At 33.9% G+C, this 20,402-nt stretch overlaps 2 protein-coding genes across 13 annotated transcripts in view; one reads left to right on the forward strand and one right to left on the reverse strand.

The window, feature by feature from the left end:
* Positions 1-4,386: 4,386 nt before the first annotated feature.
* Positions 4,387-6,243, reverse strand: LOC139496442 (uncharacterized). Its single transcript, XM_071285037.1, has 3 exons — positions 6,106-6,243; positions 4,953-5,109; positions 4,387-4,719 (listed from the first exon to the last, which is right to left on the reverse strand). The coding sequence occupies exons 2-3, from the start codon at positions 5,099-5,101 to the stop codon at positions 4,485-4,487; spliced, it is 384 nt and encodes a 127-aa protein (XP_071141138.1). The 5' UTR covers positions 5,102-5,109; positions 6,106-6,243; the 3' UTR covers positions 4,387-4,484.
* A 5,747-nt stretch (positions 6,244-11,990) lies between these two features.
* LOC139496443 (tight junction protein 1-like) overlaps positions 11,991-20,402 on the forward strand; it is a 100,174-nt gene continuing 91,762 nt past the window's right edge. For all 12 annotated transcript variants that reach the window (XM_071285041.1, XM_071285038.1, XM_071285042.1 and 9 more), the window contains exon 1: positions 11,991-12,305. In XM_071285041.1, coding sequence (XP_071141142.1) covers positions 12,026-12,305 — 280 coding nt within the window. In that variant the 5' untranslated portion in view covers positions 11,991-12,025. The remainder of the gene's footprint in view (positions 12,306-20,402) is intronic.

Genomic DNA, 20,402 nt, shown 5'->3' on the forward strand with positions numbered 1-20,402 from the left:
TCGACACTTCTTTCTTCATACTATAAAACGACAACTCGTACTCAAGCAAGTCGTACCCTATTTTGACCAACACGTTACTAAAATGTATTATTATTTATACATTCACACTAATTTAAAACACTAACAATGTCATCTAAATGATTCTTGTCCACGAGGATAAGGAATGTCATCAAAGGGCTTACGATACAGATACAGGGGGAACGACTGCGTTTCATAGACCCCTCTTTTTTTAAAATGACATTAGGTTTCATTATCGAAACTAAGTCATCTGATTATACTAAAGGTGCATCATAGAAAAACTAGAAATAAATGGAAATAAAAAAAATAAAAAGGATAAAAAGGATCCCCTTTTTTGTTCAAACATGAATGTATGCTTTTGTATTTTATTAATAAATGATGTGAATATTTGAACCTTTTATGATCTTTTATCCAGTTTAGACAGAACATTTCGTGGCATGTATTTATATATATGTATATTGCCCTTTTTAGTCTGAAATAAATCAAGATTACATTATAATTATCATGACTTTTATCTTATAATTTGGGTTGAATCTTACTGACTTACACCAACCATGCACACACCACATAAATCGTTCATTCATCTATACACTATGCTGTTTTAAAACTGAAAGTATATTACTTTTTTAACACATCCTTGATAAATCAAGGGGAGAAAAACACGAAGTTTATTCTGTTGTTTCTCACTAAATTTTACTTCTTGTTGCTATATTCTTCTCCTTGTCGCTTCTTGGTGACTTTTGTCGCTTTTATGCGCTTTTTGTCGCTTCTTGTCGATTCTTAACGCTTATTGTCGCTAATTATTGAAACCCCGAATGAAGATTGATCAAGCCAAAAAAAAATTATGAAAGTTTTTTTTTTAAATTAGAAAACTATACTGCAAATAAACCGTTGCAAATAATGCTGTTCATATTCTACAATCTTGGATAAAATGGATTATTCCAAAGAATTTTTATACAGATTTAGAACATACTTATATATGTTAAGAAAATATTCCAAATGTTTAATTTTTCAAATCTGTATGTGTTTATCTTTTGAAACAAAGAAGTTAGTTATGTCTACCCAAAGGATAGCCTGAAATTAGAAGAAAACAAGAATGTGTCCATAGTACACGGATGCCCCACTCGCACTATCATTTTCTGTGTGCAGTGGACCGTGAAAATGGGGTCAAAACTTTAATTTGGAATTATAGTTAGAAAGACCATATCATAGGGAACATGTGTACTAAGTTTCAAGTTGGTGTAACTTTAACTTCATCAAAAACTACCTTGACCAAAAACTTTAACCTGAACTTCGCACTATCATTTTCTATGTTCAGTGGACCATGAAATTGGGGTCAAAACTATATTTTGGCATTAAAATTAGAAAGATCATATCATGGGGAACATGTGTACTAAGTTTCAAGTTGATTGGACTTCAACTTCATCAAAAACTACCTTGACCAAAAACTTTAACCTGAACTTCCCACTATCATTTTCTATGTTCAGTGGATCATGAAATTGGGGTCAAAAATATAATTTGGCATTAAAATTAGAAAGATCATATCATGGGAAACATGTGTACTAAGTTTCAAGTTGATTGGACTTCAACTTCTTCAAAAACTACCTTGACCAAAATCTTTAACCGGACGGACGAACGAACGGAGGCACAGACCAGAAAACATAATGCCCCTCTACTATCGTAGGTGGGGCATAAAAATAAATAGCCAACTCAGTAAAGACCCGTCTAAATTCTATTAAATTTATCAATGCAATAACACCGTTATCTTTGCGGTGCTATCTCGTCGTTAAGTATATAACTGACAAGATTTCTTCAAATCTGTTCTGCCGTAATTTAAAAGAAGTAATATAACTTTGAACAAATTAAATACAAACAGAAATAATTGCCCTTTCTTAGATTAAGATTATTGAAGCTTGGACAATGAAGTAAACATGTACCAAGCAATTTGAAGAATAAAGAATATTTATTTGTTGGGAAAAAAAAGATACTTCAGTTTAACACGAGAAACACTATGGAAAAGTTTTCGACAAAAGGGCCGATTTTCTCGTTCCCTATTGTTAATTTTCCTTATTCTGAACGATGACGTTTCTTTGGCGCCATCCGTGTCTGTATTGACGTTTGTCAATGAACGTATACTAATATTTTATTTAAAGGGAAAGATTACGTAACATGCACAAGTTATTTAAAATCTTTACCAAATATTTTTATAGATGCAAAGATTTCAAAAGCTCAATCATTTCAAACGAATGGACAACAACTGTCACAATTCTTACTTGGTACAGGCATTTTCTTATGTAGAAAATGGTGAATTAAAAACTGGTTTTATAGCTAGCTAAACCTCTCACGTGTATGACAGTCGCATGAAATTCCATTATATTTACAACGATGTGCGAACAAAAAAACCCAGACATAATAGGTAACAATGTAAAAAATGGGGGTATAGCAGTCAACATTTTGTTATTATCTTAATTACTATAAAACCAACAAATAGAACACAAGAAAAAAATACTCCAGCACAGTAACACGATGACGGAATGTATACAGGGATACGTCATATGACGTAACAAAGAAACACAAAAAGGAATGTAGCTATACAAAGCATATTAACCAAAATGAAAGACACAAGTACATAAATTATATTAGAACATTACCGTATGATTACGCAATGACGGGATGTATAAATACAGATCGAACCAAGTCAAATCTTTATGGATACCACCAATAACAGAATAAAAAGTAAAATTAATATTCATAAACACAAATACAAGAATACTATAACATGTTGTTAAGATCATAAACCGTATGTCAGTTCTCAGAATCTAAACTTCAAGATCATACGGTGTAATTTTTGTGATGTCGATACGGAATATTTATAAAACAAAATCTGGATACCTTCCAATGAACTTTTTAAGATAAAGGATTAGACGTTCTTTGACTTACCCCTGGTTCACCACCTTTCCAACTAGACACTGGTGTCGTTTAACAAAGTCTCAGTAGTTGCTGTATGCTTTTTGTCTGTACACCAGCTTTGATTATTTGTAATATCTTCACTTATTCTTACAACATTTGTATAAACTTCAAGATTATAAAAAAACCGGTTTTTTCTAAAGTAAACATTGATTGGTTAAATATTTCTCAGTCATGTCCTGTTTTTGAATTTGTTTGTTAGCTTTTTGGTCATGAATGTTTGTCTCTAATATTTAATTAACTGTGCATTTGTATTCAGATATCGCAGATCAAATTTATTCGTTCATTGTTTAATCATACGTTTTTTGATTGAGTTAAGTCTGCCAATTGATATTTTATCGTATGTCTTTGTTGTGATGTTATGCTATTGTTTCAGAAAAAGGGAGAAGGTTTGGATCCATTAAAACGTTTAATCCCGCTGCAAATGTTTGCACCTGTCCTAAGTCAGGAATCTGATGTACAGTAGTTGTCGTTTGTTTATGTAATATATACGTGTTTCTCGTTTCTCGTTTTGTTTATATAGATTAGACCGTTGGTTTTCCCGTTTGAATGGTTTTACACTAGTAATTTTGGGGCCCTTTATAGCTTGTTGTTCGGTGTGAGCTAAGGCTCCGTGTTGAAGGCCGTACTTTAACCTATAATGGTTTACTTTTTAAATTGTTATTTGTATGGAGAGTTGTCTCATTGGCACTCACACCACATCTTCCTATATCTATTTTGATAATATTCTGAATCAGGAATGCATTGGGAATTGTATACCCCATATGCAGGTGAAGTTAGTATAATGCTACTAAGGTGGAAACTATTGATAATTTCAAAATTAAAATTGTCTCGTTTGTCATAGATTCTGGCACTGAGATGACCGTGTATGTCACATTCGAGGTATATAAATCTAAAAAGGATGCTAATGAAGCCGTGTTAACTTAATGTTCTAGTTGTGGGGGATATATTAATGGAAACTAATCAGAGACATTTGGATTGTTGATGAAAAGCACATAATCTCATGTATATCACAATATGAAATTAAATGACCTGGCTTTTTTTATCTTCTTCTTTTTCACAAGTGCCCGAAGGAATTCCGATTCATATGAAAATAAGAAAAGGTCGGCAAGTAGATGCAGTTCGTTCCCGTACCAGACCTCAATTCAATTATTCTAATTCAATGATTGCGTCTTAAATTCTTCCCGTTAAGGGTTTAGTATAATATTATGCCGTCATAAAATACAACAGGAAGGACATAACCCTTATCATACCAACAAGTGGTTTTAGAATAAAAAAAAATCAATCATGAGCTTGGTCTAAATTCTAATCCGTCTTTTTCATATAACAGGAACAAGAGGCAATATCAGATTTTATTAACAATAAAAGGCCCACAAGGGGCATATAGAAGAAACATATGTATAGGGGAAAAGAACATTAATTATCATAGATAAATAGAATTTAAATACACAATAAGCTTGTTAATAAATTGTGAGTGATGTCATAGCATTGATTATTTATCACTTTTTAAACATCCTTCCGGCTCCATGTATACAATTATCAGAAAGTAGTTTGTAATTTGCACCGCCAGTTCCAACATAACTCCCGACATTTTGGTTACCGCCAACGTCACGAGACCCCATAGATTGCCATTGATTGGACATATGTTTTGCGTCAGTTACAACCGTTTGACTGGAAATTCCATAGCCATCACCTTTATGAATAAGGTATTGATTTCCCTGGTCCGTTGTTACTCTAAAAAACAGAAATTGAAAACAGTATTTTGTGAAAAATTTATCATGGATGGTTTACATAAATTTAGCCTATGAAAAGTGGTACCTAATGCCATTTGCATTCATATTTTCTTCAAATACTGATTATCAATGGTAGAATATTATATGTTTCAACGTAATTAACATTAGACAGTAGAGAGACTGTACCTTACGGCCTGGTGATTATAACAAATGGGACATTAAGAGAGACTGTACCTCACGCCCTGGTGATTAACAAATGGGACATTTGCACTGCCACCACTACTGCCCATCGGTCTTGCCATACGTTCCACATTGGTCACTTTCTCGTTATATATACCGGTCAGTCCACTTTGTGTCTTTACGTCATGTGGGAAATTTGCCATTTCAAACCCTGAAACATAAACGTATTTCATTAACATATAAATATACATGTGCACTGATTACTCTAAGATACAGTTAGTAGGCGTAGTGAACATAAACATTTCACCATGCAATATATTTTAAAAAGAATCCACTTTGGATTTTTTAAAAATCAACCAATTTTCTGAAACGGACATTAGCAAGATGCTTCTGTTCTTGATTGACAACATATCTGTTACGGTAGGAGGACGTCATTTCCAACAATTAATCGGCATTCCCCTGGGAACAAACTTGGCTCCTCTTATTAAGTTAATTGACGACTTGTTCATTTATTCGTATGATGCTGACTTCATACAGGAACTTCTAAGGAAGAGAGAAGTAAGCGGTATCCCTTAACTTTAGCTTCCGCTATAAAGATGATGTTCTCTCACTAAATAACTCAAAATGTGTGACTACATTGAAAGAATCTATACCATCGGACTTGAGAGAAGGTTACAACAGATACAGTAAAATCTGTCTCACATCTTGACTTGCATCTAGAAATTGACAGTGAGGGTCAGTTGAAAACAAAACTTAACGAAAAAAAGATGATTTTAGCTTCCGAATTGTGAACTTTCCATTTCTATGTAGCAATATTCCAGCAGCGCCGTGCATACGGAAAATATACACATCTCCCATTTGATACAATATTCCAGGGCTTGTATTTCGTATTATGATTTCCTTGATAGACTGATGCTTCTCACAAGAAAACTATTGATCCAAGAGTCCCAAATGTTCACAGATGTCTTTTGTCATTCAAAACTCATTAAAGCGAAACGAGATATAGAACCTTGGCGTAAATTAACAGTTTATAATTTTATATACAAAAATGTCAGCTCGAAAAAAGCAACATTTTTCGATAGTTGTAGTAGAAGTATGGTGTTTTTTGTTGAATGAACAATATTTCAGAACAACTGCATGTTTCACATTGTATAGATATCAAGTAAATAAATCCCCATCTTACTAGTATTACTAATATTATCATTACCTTGTATTTAAAAATCAGTGTCCTAAATTCAACTAAAAATAAAACTGTTCTGTCTGGTGTTCAATATAAACTGCGCAATTAAATTTTCGCACTGACTATAAATCCTCTCATATCAACGGAAATCCACTGTTCTAAAAATAAGTTTAAGTTCATCATTTGTCAATAGTAAAACCAATTTTTATCAATATACGCAGAATTTTAGTAAGTTTATCTTACTTTCGTTTTAGAGTGAACTTTCATAGTGATTACAAGTAATAATTTGTTTTCCTAAAAGCTAACCTTCTCAATGTTCTCATAGCTGATGAAATTTGAAAATAGTTGTTTTTGCATCGTAGCTTTGTTCATACAGAAAAGCATCGGTATAGTCAATAACAAAAAAAATGAAGGCAACTGCAACTTGTCATGTTATAGGATGTTATAGGAGGAGGGGTATCATTTAATCACCTACGTTTGTTTCTTTTGATTTTAGGATGTTATAGGAGGAGGGGTATCATTTAATCACCTACGTTTGTTTCTTTTGATTATAGGATGTTATAGGAGGAGGGGTATCATTTAATCACCTACGTTTGTTTCTTTTGATTATAGGATGTTATAGGAGGAGGGGTATCATTTAATCACCTACGTTTGTTTCTTTTGATTTTAGGATGTTATAGGAGGAGGGGTATCATTTAATCACCTACGTTTGTTTCTTTTGATTTTAGGATGTTATAGGAGGAGGGGTATCATTTAATCACCTACGTTTGTTTCTTTTGATTTTAGGATGTTATAGGAGGAGGGGTATCATTTAATCACCTACGTTTGTTTCTTTTTATCGAGTGGGTTTTCGTTTAAATACAGATGAAATTCCTTTACTACTACTAAGATTATTTGTTCATTTCTTTGTGTTAGAAAAATGTCATGGCCACTTCGATCTGTGTCTGTTTTATTTATAGTATCGTATGTAGTTCACGAAAAGTATAAAACGTAGTAAAGGTTAAACATATTTTAATTAAAAAGTAAAATCACAAAAATATTGAACTCCGAGGAAAATTCAAAACGGAAAATCCCTAATCAAATGTCTAAACCTCAAACACATCAAACGATTGGATAACAACTGTCATATTTTTGACTTGGTACAGGCATTGCCGTAGTAGAAAATGGTTGATTGAACATGTTTTGATAAGTAGCTAAACCTCTCACTTGTATGACAGTCTCATCAAATTCTATGATATTGACAACGATTCGTGAACAACTCAAACAGACTAATAGGTAATAATGTAAAATATACAACAGTCAACATTGTTTTATTATCTTACATCACTAGAAAAACAACAGCTATTTACCAAAGAAGCACAAAATGGCAGATGGACCAAGCATATATATAATAAGAACACAATAACGACAAGAACACATTTTCTTTTTGTCTTTTATCATTCAAAACTAATTAAAACGAAAAGATCTAGAAAACTTAAGCGTAAATAAAGGCAACAGTAGCATACCGCTTTTCGAATTTCATAAATCGATTGAGAAAAAAAACCCAAACAAATCCGGGTTCCAAACTAAAACTGAGGGAAACACATCAAATATAAGAGGAGAACAACGACACAACACTAAAATGCAACACACAGAGACGAACTATAATATAAGAATGCCCATTTTCCTGACTTGGTATAGGACATTTTAAGAAAAATGGTGGGTTGAACCTGGTTTTCTGGCTAGCCAAACCTCCTGCTTTTATGGCAATGCTAAATATAACATTAAAGGTACAACAATACATGACAGGACTACAATACAAATAAATTGGAGAACATACATGACAGAGAAACACACAGATAATTGCTATCAAAAGGTACCAGGCTTATATAATTTAATACGCCATACGCGTGTTTCGTCTACATAAGAATCATCAGTGACGCTCAGATAGAAAAGTTCGAAAGCCAAAAGTACAAAGTTGAAGAGCATTGAGGACCCGAGCAATGAACAAAAGACAAATCCTGAAACAGATAAAACACAAAACAAAAAACAACTTTAACAATGAAAACGAAAAATAAATTAAAAACATGGACCCCGAAAAACACGAGGCTACGTCCGAGGGAGAACAGAACTGGCGTGACAACAATTTGATATGAAGACAAGCTTTCGGTTTTGAAATTTCCTACATGAGGCATTTGCCTCAATGTAGGCACGGTCTTGTAAAATAGTGAGATAAGTGTTCCTGAGATAATATACCTCAAGTTAAATGAAACCCATTTTCAGACATTTCAAGTTTATTTAAATAATATTTATACTTTTATTATTAAAAGATTTGTTAAGGATTTTCCCGAACATTTTTTTTTTAAAGATGAATTTTATGAAAAATCTGGTGCCATCTCATACTTTCGAATAGCATTTATAAAATGGCTTAAAAGACCCGCCGAGTTATTTATTTTCAATACATTGTAAGTCAGGTTATTTATTTTCAAATAACCACAGAACAAACAATTAATGTTTGTGAATATTTTAGGCTTCAAGTTATTTATTTTCAAAATCCTCCTGTCCCCCCTCCCCCTTAATATCAAATGGTCGTCCCCTTAGAATACGCGTTCATAGTATGGGACCCTTACTTAATGAAGGACATGCATGCACGTGAACGAGTCCAGAGACAAGCAGTGCGTTTCAACATTGTGGATTACACAAGCAGAGAGAGGAGTAGTATAAGGAGGATTATAAATGAACAAAAACTTCCGACACTGGAAAACAGACGTCGTCAGCTTCACAGTAGACTTACTTTTCTCTACAAGGTGGCCTGGGAGTTAGTAGTGCTTAGTACCAGCTTTACCACAAGACTCAGTATTAGTCAGGGAGAGTCCAAAACGACAAATAATAGCCAAACAATTTAGTGACTATATAACAACAAACTTTGTAGATAAAGGAATAGGTCCAGTACTTGAAGACCCGGCCCTTTTTGGCTCCAAAACATAGCAGTTTTTCAAAATGGTTAAAATGTAAACGTTTACTTATTTATTGGAAAGGAGAATGTTTTAGCTACACAAATATGGGCTGTTTTTGACAATATAATGCACATATATCGGGTACGAACATTATTAAGTTATGTTAAACTACTGAAATCTTCACAATTTTAGCTTTTTGATTAAATTTTAGACGGTTTCAGTCTTAAATGAAAGTGGCCGCATTTGTGTTCAATTCTTAATATTGAAATGTAAGTTGTATTTGATGATAATACATAATATATATAAAGGTTAAAGATGAACACGGATGCGGCCACTTTCATTTTTGACAAAAACCATATAAAATGTGACATTTTGTGGCATATTTGATAGATTTTTCATATCTAAGCCTGGATCGGAGCGTTCTTAATGACTTAATCAGTTAAAATCTTTCACAGAAACTAATTGAATCAACTGAAATAGACACTTTTAAGTGTTTAAAAAGTGTCCAAAATCTTCCGTCAGATGAACCTGAAATTCAGGGTAAATTCGGCCCTTACCGCACTTACTCCTTTGCTGGTGCTTTACCGGTGCTTCAATGAAAATTCCACCTAGCAAATTCAATCAATGTAAATAGTCAAAGACCATCAAACAATATCGTGTGCAGGGGCGTAGCTAGAAAGAAACGATGTGGAAGCAAGAAAAAATGTTGGGACCCTATTATGCAGAATTTTTTTTTTTCTGTTTTCGGTCATAGGACGGTCAAAAGAGGAGCTATATGTAGATAAAAATTGATGAATGTAAAACTATTAATAAATCTTCTGAATATAGTAATACATAAACAACACATATTTGTGATACAGAATTTACTCAAAATTTTCCAAAATCTGCTCTTCGGGTCTGGGCAGAAACAAACTTCTCTATTGTCAACATTCACACTGAAATCCCTATGAATATGCAGTAATGCTATGTAAATTCGATGTTCATTGTTGATCGTACTACATTTGTTTTCAATTACATACGTAGTACCGTGACTGATAGATCTCAGGGCCATCATGGCATGGCATGGTAGCACTAGCGAGATGTTATAAACCTGCGTACTTGTTCGCCATCGAGCGAACTCAAAATTGAATTCGTCAAAATTACATGCCAGAGGTCAGTTTCGTATGTCTCAGACAATATTGAGATTTGTTCGTTTGTGATATTTCCTACAACACGATGAAGCAGATACAGCGCAAAAAAGCGATTTTCTGATAACTTGACGCGACTCCACTCTCCAGTTCCCTTATCATATGGTCTATGAACGCAAAAAATAATTAGACTTTCCAATACTGTTTTGGCGTGGTTGCAGCACGGTTGCAGGGTGATTGGCTCCGGTAGTCTAATAACCACATCGCCTCGGCATATTTTCAACGATATTGAAGGGATCTGATGATTCTAAGGTCGATTGGTACATCTCATTCCAAACTGCAAACTGATGAACTGTACACTGTAAAATGTGCCCCAACTACATATCTTAGACTGAGTATTACAAATTCAAATCTAAAAGATACAAGTTACCTTCCGAAATTGTCATAATCTCCAAAAAAAAAAAATATTTTGAAACCAAATGTCGTTATTTAATGATATTTCATCAATTAAAAAAATGACATCATAGGTGTTTCCTTTAGCATTCAATATTATAAAAAAAAAATATTTTGTCATTTCTTTTTTGCATGCCGAATCAATGTGCACGCAACTGCGGAGCTACGATCTTTTTCTGCATGAACAGCTTCATCAACACTTGTATCTAGGTTGTCAAACTGATATCCAGGATAGACGGAAAAGACACCAACACTAACAGTCTCCAAACGTTAAACAAATATCATAATCATGATAATACATGCATCACGCTGTCTGATTCCGATTGACCAACTCATCTCTCTCTTCTGTTTTTTTTTTTTTTTTTTTTTTTTTGTGAAAACGACGTGGATGCACGTGCTGTCGTGCCTCCGGGTAGCTACGCCCCTGGTGTGTGCCAAGACAATTGAGAGCTTTTAAAGTTTAAGACTTCGGTTGCTCTCACAACGTTGGACTAATTTTCCAGCGCCTCTCTCCCGTTACTATTGATGTCATATACTGGCCCTGCAAAGTACACATTCAGATCAAGCAGATTAAGATATTTGACACTGGACGTTAAACAAACATGAATCCTTGACAAATCACCCCAAACCTAATCGTCCCACTTTTTCACCAACTCGCCCCACTTACGAAAAAGGTTAAAATTCCATTGAAAACAGGTTGGATAACTTGCTCCATTTTTGAAAAAGGGTAAAAATCCCTCTGAAATAAGGTCTACCAACTCTCCCCACTAGTTTCTATACAAATCCTTGATTTCTGTGACATGAAAGGCAACTAGTCCCACTTGTGAAAAAAATAGAGAAATCCTAATGAATTGAGTCTTGCCAACTCGCCCCGGCCACTCAGTATGAAAAATAGAAGAGTTGAGTCATACCACCTCATAGTCAATAAAGATAATTTGATAAATTTTCGTTTTTAAGTGGGGCGATTTGGCAGACATGAAAATTATATAATCATTTAGATTCTACCTTTGTTCATTAAGTGGGACGAGTTGACAATATAAAAAATAATGGGATTTGACCTTTTTCACAATTGAGGCGATTTTTTAAAAAGTTGGGACGAGTTGGTAAACCAGTTTGGGGCGTTTTTATGAAAGTGGGGCGATTTGGTGAAAAAGTGGAGGGGTTTGGTGTGGGGCGATTTGCCAGTGGGGCGATTTGTCCTACTTCCAACAAACATCATTAATTTTTTCTCAAATCATTAATCGTCTGAGTAAGAAGGCCCTTTTCATGTATGTATTTCTCCGTTCATTCTTGTTCCATACTGATTCATATCGCCGATAAGTTGTATCATGTTGTATTATATTTCTGATTTCGTTTCGTTTAATTTGATCGTTTCACAAATATATTAAAGTTGATCCGCAAAATGGATTGACCGTAATCAAAGTAGACAAGATGGCGGGCAAAAACACTGTTGCCCGTCTTCTTGGTCAACATAAGGCAGCTATACTAAGAGATTTGGATGTAAACAGAGTTTTACCACGACTGATAAAAAACGAAGTTATAACACAATCAGAAGAAAGACAAATACTAGAGTCTGGTGGTCGTAAAGTACAATGTGAAGTGTTTTTAGACATTTTATCTAAGAAAGGTGTTGGAGCATTTCATGAATTTTGTGCAAGTTTAGAAGAAAGTTCGCCACATTTACTAACAGGATTCTTATTAGAAAACCCAGGTTGTTATTTATTAAGAAATATATATATTTTTTTAAGAATTTATCCTTGATAAAAGACAAATAATTTTACAAGAAATAATCTTGGACTTCAAAATGTAGGTCTTGGAGGAAGCAGGACAAGTAGCCCCACTGGCAAGTCGCCCCACACCTAATCGCCCCACTTTTTCACCAACTCGCCCCACTTTAAAAAAAAAAACGCCCCAACCTGGATCACCAACTCGCCTCACTTTTTAAAAAATCGCCCCACATGTGAAATTGGTTAAATCATGTTTAATATTGCTCCTGCCAACTCGCCCCACTTAATGGAAAACGGTAATATTTATAAAATTAAAAATAAAAACTTGCCCCACTTAAATAAAAACTAATCTACACAGAATACAAACAAACCGAAAATTTATTTAATTACTATTATATATATACTGAGATTATAATTCTAAAAATAATTTTCGTATTGTTGAAGAATAACTGTATTTTTTTAAGATTAGTTATTTGCATAACAATTGAAAAGAAACCTGTTAATTGTATCATAATGCAATATATCATAATAATTTAACGGATTTCAATTAACAGCAATTTGTTATCATAGCAATTACCAGATTGATTACTTTTGTCTCTGAATTAAGAATAATTCAACACTAATGAGCAATCAGAGAAAGGCAAATGTTTCTTTCAAGTAAATATCAAAGAGAATGCCTATTCATACATTTACCATAAGCGTGTTGTGTTTTCTATTCATACTTGTACTATTCATAAAGAGGGCTAGTTGACATTCACGTTACCGAAATATTAATACTCACTTCTTACTGCTATATTAAAAAAAAGGAATAATATAAGAAGTTTCTATAAGGTTTTCAATGGGATAGCATCTTTTTCCATAAGTGGGACGAGTTGGCAGGAGTAATATTCACAGAATTTAACTTAAATACAACGGGATAACATCTTTTTCCATAAGTGGGGCGAGTTGACATTACTTCATTCATCCTGGTTAATAATATATTAATCAGGATTTAGATATTATCGTTTTCCATAAGTGGGGCGAGTTGGCAGGAGTAATATTCACGGAATTTAACTTATATACAACGGGATACCATCTTTTTCCATGAGTGGGGCGTGTTGGCGTTACTAAATTCATCCTGGTTAATAATATGTTAATCTAGATTTTATCGTTTTCCATTCAGTGGGGCGAGTTTTCAGGAGTAATATTAACGGGATTTAACACATTTAACAAGTGGGGCGAGTTGGTAATCCAGGTTGGGGCGTTTTTTTAAAAAGTGGGGCGAGTTGGTAAAAAAGTGGGGCGATTAGGTGTGGGGCGACTTGCCAGTGGGGCGACTTGTCATGGATTCGGTCTTGGACTATAGTCGCCGTCAGCTGAAATTCGTAACGGTTATCGGTAAAAATAATCTAAACTATCAATCGTGTTCACTCAAGATATAGTTTTTCACATTCCATTCATAAATCGCAAAAAGAAAAACCACTACTGACCTACCTTTTAAGTGATCACACTGTAATAATCCTGACCTTCACTTTTTCATAGACAATTTTGAATGGTGGAATCAGCCATTGTTTTTACCGGAAGTGTTTCAGTGGAGTTCAATTTCATAAAAGTTGCATAAAGCGCGGGAAACCTTATCACATCAATGAAAGGAACATTTCAGGAAACTGCGTACAGTGACTAATGTCATATGTAAACAAATGATCCTCATAGAAACGAAGATGACGGAATTACAATGGAAAATGTGAAGGTCAGGATTATTACAGTGTGATCACTTAAAAGGTAGGCCAGTAGTGGTTTTTCTTTTTGCGATTTATGAATGGAATGTGAAAAACTATATCTCGAGTGAACGCGATTGATAGTTTAGATTATTTTTACCGATAACCGCTACGAATTTCAGCTGACGGCGACTATAGGATTTCAAATTATAAATGTATTTTCCCTTGTAGATACATTTCAACATATCTGAAACCTTCTGGAAGAGCCTTTGGCCTAGATACACTATATATATACATCTACAAAACATGAATAAGTCTTTTAGAGTTATATAGATACATTGCAAGTTAACTTGTACCAACGGAAAATTGTACCATGTTAACTCGTACCAAAAAAGTTAACTCGTACCAACGTAAAGTCGTACCACTGGGAAGTCGTACCATTAAAAATATATATATATATTCAAAAATATGAATGTTTTATGGTGTTTTTTCTTTGTAAACTTAATAAAAAAAAGTTGAATTACTGGAATTTTATACTGGATTTTAATGAAAACTTAGACAAAAATACGATATTTTCTTAATTACCCTGCTAATTAATATTAATAACTTTGATTGTGTGATTAAATTAATACATTCCTTTAATTGTGTGATTATTAACTAATCAACTTGTTTAATCATATTATTACATTTTAATTGTTGTTATATACTTTAACAGCTTGGAATTAAATATATAATGTTTATTTTTATCAGGAAATTCTTGATTATCAAAACACAAGCTGATATGAGTTTACTTCTTATTTTAAAAGTATTGTCATATTTTGATAACATTATGTAGACGTAATTCATGACCTTGTACTGAATATTATATAATAGATTTCATACTTTTAACTGTTGGTCATAAACAATTTACAACCTTTAAAACACAATAAATTAATTCTTTCAATGAATAAAATTCCTTTGAGAAACAAAAGAAAAGTACCCAAATCTATTCAATGTAACTGATTTGGAATGATTAAAAATTAAATCCAATAGTTATCAGTAAAAGTTTAAAAAAGAGTGTATTCAAGGGAGACAACAAAGCAAATCTGCCACGGTATTGTCTATCCAATACACAAGGAACATTACATTTGTAGCTACAAATTGGTCATTGTACTTTCAAATTATATACATTTTACAGACTTAAGAGGTATTGAGTGAAATAACAGTATATATTCATCATTAAACACCATACAAATGCATTTAAATAAGTTAGTACGAGTTAGTAGTGGTACGAGTTTGCATTGGTACGAGTTTTTTTTTTATGGTACGAGATGACGTTGGTTCGAGTTAACAATGGTACGGGTTAACTATAATTCCATTGTATATACAATATATAATTCCTTAACCAGACTACACAAAATATGTCTGACAAATCCGGTGAATAATGGATCGGTCTGGTAAAATTTTGTTGAATTCCGGTCCGAATGTCTGGTGTTTTTCTTTCATGGATTTTTCTTACATTCTACCAAAATTGCAAAACAATCTCAAATTCATTTTCATCTTTATTATCATGATTATTCATCACAGCGATGTTTATTTTGTTCAACAGCTAGCTTTATGCCGAAAATCGCCAATCAATAATGTGTAAATCCGGGTAAAAACATAATCTGACTATCAAAAACAACAATGGCTGCCATCATTGGCACAACCAGAAATGTAAATAAAACTGGATCAGATTCTGGGAACGGATAAGGATAATTCCGGGTTTGCCGATTAAATACAATAATTGAATAAAAATCCAAGCAGATCACAAAATTCAGCTATGAAATATAAACACTAGAATTAAAAACCAAAAGATATATGAAAAAGAAAGAAGAAACAGGAAATAATATTTTATACAGAAACTCTAAATTATGTTTAGTTCACAAACATTGTCAAAATCCAATAAAATGGGACATTACTCTTCACTGAAGTGAAATGCATTCAAGCAATTGTGCACAACTTTCATAACAATATACCCTCTTGTTACATCATTTTGTTTTTGTGCATTTTGGGGAGGAGTAGGGCACAACAAAGTCATATGTTTGTTGTTTTTTGTCGGATAATATACAATTAGATGTAAAAAAAAAATTGGTCTGGTTAAATTTTATTCGGTCTGGTAAAGCTAGGAGGCTTACCAGACCGAATGTTCTGTAAAAATAAAATTCATTCGTGTAGTCTGCTTAACAATAACAGTGCATTCTAGTCTGAGATAACTCTGACGTCAAACGGCTGTTCCAAACTGGGGACATGGGCCATCAGAGCTTGTCCCTTATTAAAAATTAGATATTTGTCCGTTCAAAATAGATGCGCTGCTTCGTCGCTTCAAGACCAGCTGCTGACTAGCTAACGTCCTTGGAATTAAATACAAATTGGACATCAATTTGTTTATTTTTCATTATTCATACCATACTTTTCAGTGAATTCAGTCACCTGTTCAAAGTGTTCTGAAAATTTTGAAAACAGTAACTTTTTGTACATGAAGGACCGGCAAAAATTGTAGGACTAACATATAATCTTGCTTTGTTAGTTACACAACTTACAGGTCCCAAAAATACAACACAAGCTCTTAGACAGAATACACAATATAAATAAAATTTGTAAGGGTTCCGCGGAACCCAGTGTCTCGCCTACTTTTGCTGTAAATGGCAGGCTCAACAAAAATGAGGAAAAAAATCAATAAAAATATTCCTCTTGATACAATCTTTTGATTGTAAGAATCTTTTGTCTAAGTTTGGTAAAAATCCAGCATAGTTTATGAATCTAATAAATGCTTTAAAAACTTTAACTGCAGACTTTACACGTATGTAATGTTAACTGGAAGAAAAACTAAGTCCATTCAAATGTAAAATATGGAAAAAATGGATTTATTTTTTTACAAAATTTACTTCTGGATATTATCTTATGATCATAAATAAGCTTCTGTCCAATTTTGGTACAAACCCAGGATAGTTTAAGAAAGTTATTAAAATTTTAAAAACTATTACCACAGAGTGAATGTTATGTTTCCCCGCAGAAAAACTAAGTCCATTCAAATGTAAAATATGGAAAAAATGGATTTATTTTTTTATAAAATTTACTTCTGGATACTATCTTATGATCATAAACAAGCTTCTGTCCAAGATTGGTACAAACCCAGGATAGTTTAAGAAAGTTATTAAAATTTTAAAAACTTTAACCACAGAGTGAATGTAACGTTTCCCCGCAGAAAAACTAAGTCCATTTACAAGTAAAATATTGAAAAAAATGGATTTATTTTTTTATAAAATTTACTTCTGGATACTATCTTATGATCATAAACAAGCTTCTGTCCAAGTTTGGTACAAATCCAGTATAGTTTAAGAAAGTTATTAAAATTTCAAAAACTTTAACCACAGAGTGAATATTTGTGGACGCCGCCGATGACACCGACGACGACGGAATGTAGGATCGCTTAGTCTCGCTTTTTCGACTAAAGTCAAAGGCTCGACAAAAACATGCAGATATAATAAGAAGATATGAATGCCAATGAGACAACTCTCCATCCAAGTCACAATTTGTAAAAGTAAACCATTACACATGTTATATATATATATATATATATATATAAGAAAATTATTAAAAGATAAAAACGGTTTCAATGCATCACTTTTTTACTAGTACTTTCACTGCTTCCGCAGATCTTCAGGTAATGTGACTTGTATATAAATAAAACAATTGATTGACGTTAACAATAGTATGACGTTAACAAATACAAGGGAGACTACTAATGTCATTTTAAGACTTTAAAATGTTACTTTAAAATTAGAATATCATTTATCATTTAATCCCGGGTTGAGAATGTTTATGAATAATTCTTCCTTCTTCCTCCGGAGAAAATCATTTTGACGATTGACCATATACAATGGAAATATTTTAAATCGTCCATTAGAACAACGATGGAAATGGTCGTTTGCCCTGATGAGTGTTAAATCTTCATGGTTGGTTTGCTGTCTATGTAAAGTCATTCTAGTCCGCAGTTCATTTTTTGTCTCTCCAACATAGAATTCCTCACAATTTGAACATATGAGAGAATAGATGACGTTTGAACTTTTACAAGACATATTTTGCCTCACAGTAAAATGCTTTCCATTTTTGAAATAAATTGAACTTTCTTCTATTAAATTTGGACAAGTCATACAACGTTTATCGGTACATTTTTTTACAATTGGCACAGTTTCATTAAAGTCAAATTTTGAAGATGTTAAATATCGTTTCAGACTTTTCGACTGTCTTTTGCTGTTGATAATCTTCTTTTTCTGTAAGACCTTGTCCATTCTTTCACTTTTGTGTAAATTAGTTTCAATTTGTCGCATATATATATATATATATATATACATGTCCAAGTTAGTCAATCCATTGGATGAGATTCTGCTCCATCCAACATGTCCAAGTCAATCCATTGAATGAGATTCAGCTCCATCCATCCAACATTTCTAAGTCTGTGCGTTGAATGTGATTCTGCTCCATCCAAGTCTGTCCATTGGATGTGATTCCGCTCCATCCAACATGTCCAAGTCCATCCATTTTATAAGATTCTGCTCTATCCAACCAACATGTCCAGGTCCATCCAATGGATAAGGTTTTGCTCTGACATTCAACATGTCCTAGTCTGTTCATTGAATGAGATTCTGTTCCGTCCAACATGTCCAAGTGCATCCATTGGATGCAATTCTGCTCCATCCAACCAACATGTCCAAGTCCATCCATTGAATTAGATTCTGCTCTGGACATCCAACAAACATGTCTAAGTCCATCCATTGAATGAGATTCTTCTCTATCAGACATCATGTCCTTGTCAATCCATTGGATGAGATTATGCTCCATCCAACCAACATGTCCAAGTCTATCCATTGAATGAGATTCTGCTCCATCAAACCAACATGACCAAGTCCATCCATTGAATTAGATTCTGCTTTATCCAACCAACATGTCCAAGTCCATCAAATGAATAAGATTCTGCTCCATTCAAGATGTTCTAGTCTGTCCATTGAATGAGATTCTGCTCCGTCCAACATGTCCAAGTGCATCCATTGGATGCAATTCTGCTCCATCCAACCAACATGTCCAAGTCCATCCATTGAATGAGATTCTTCTCTATAAGACATCATGTCCAAGTCAATCTATTGGATGAGATTATGCTCCATTCAACCAACATGTCCTAGTCCATCCATTGGATCAGATTCTTCTCCATCTAACCAACATGTCCAAGTCCATCCATTGAATGAGATTCTGCTCCATCCAACCAACATTTTCAAGTCCATCCATTGAATGAGATTATGATCCATCCAACCAACATGTCCAAACTTGTCCATCCATTGAATTAGATTTTGTTCCATTCAACATGTCCTAGTCTGTCCATTGAATGAGATTCTGCTCCGTCCAACATGTCCAAGTGCATCCATTGGATGCAATTCTGCTCCATCCAACCAACATGTCCAAGTCCATCCATTAATGAGATTCTGCTCCATCCAACCAACATGTCCAAGTCCATCCATTGAATGAGATTCTGCTCCATCCAACAAACATGTCCAAGTCCATCCATTGAATGAAATTCTTCTTTATAAGACATCATGTCCAAGTCAATCCATTGGATGAGATTATGCTCCAACCAACATGTCCAAGTCGATCCATTTGATGAGATTCTGTTCCATCTAACATGTCCAAGTCCATCCATTGGATGCAATTATGCTCAATTGCACATGTCCAAGGCCATCCATTGAATGAGATTTTGCTCCATCCAACCAACATGTCCAAGTCCATCAACTGGTTGAGATTCTGCTCCATCCAACATGTCCATGTCTATCCACTGAATTAGATTCTGCTTTATTCAACATGTCCAAGTCCATCCATTGGATAAGTTTCTAATACATCCAAGATGTCCAAATCCGTCCATTGGATTAGATTCTGCTTCTCTATTCATTGGATGAGATTCTGCTCCATTCATCATGTCCAAGTCTATCCATTGTATGAGATTCTACTCCATCAAACATGTCCAAGTTCATCCATTTGATAAGATTCTGCTTGATGGGACATGACCAAGTCCCTCCATTAGATTGTATTCTGCTCTATGGGACATGACCTAGGCCCTCCATTGGATAAGTTTCTGTTCTGTTCCACATGTCCAAGTATGTCCATTGGATAAGTTTCTGCTCCAACCAGCATGTCCAAGTCCATCCATTGGAGGAGATTCTGCTCCAACTAACCAACCAACATGTCCAAGTGAGTCCATTGGATGAGATTCTGCTACATCCATTCAACATGTCCAGGTCCATCCATTGGATTAGATTCTGCCCCATCCAACCAGTCCAAGTTCACCCATTGAATGAGATTCTGCTCTATTTAACC

The sequence above is a fragment of the Mytilus edulis genome, chromosome 11 (genome assembly GCF_963676685.1).
Source record: "Mytilus edulis chromosome 11, xbMytEdul2.2, whole genome shotgun sequence".
NCBI classification, from domain to species: domain Eukaryota; kingdom Metazoa; phylum Mollusca; class Bivalvia; order Mytilida; family Mytilidae; genus Mytilus; species Mytilus edulis.

Bases quoted from the DNA above. Each gene is read 5' to 3' on its own strand.
- LOC139496442 (XM_071285037.1), bottom strand. From the start codon at position 5,101: ATGGCAAATTTCCCACATGACGTAAAGACACAAAGTGGACTGACCGGT. The intron at 4,720-4,952 runs GTACAGTCTCTC...TCTGTTTTTTAG, and splicing joins GTTAATCACCAGGGCGTGAG to AGTAACAACGGACCAGGGAA.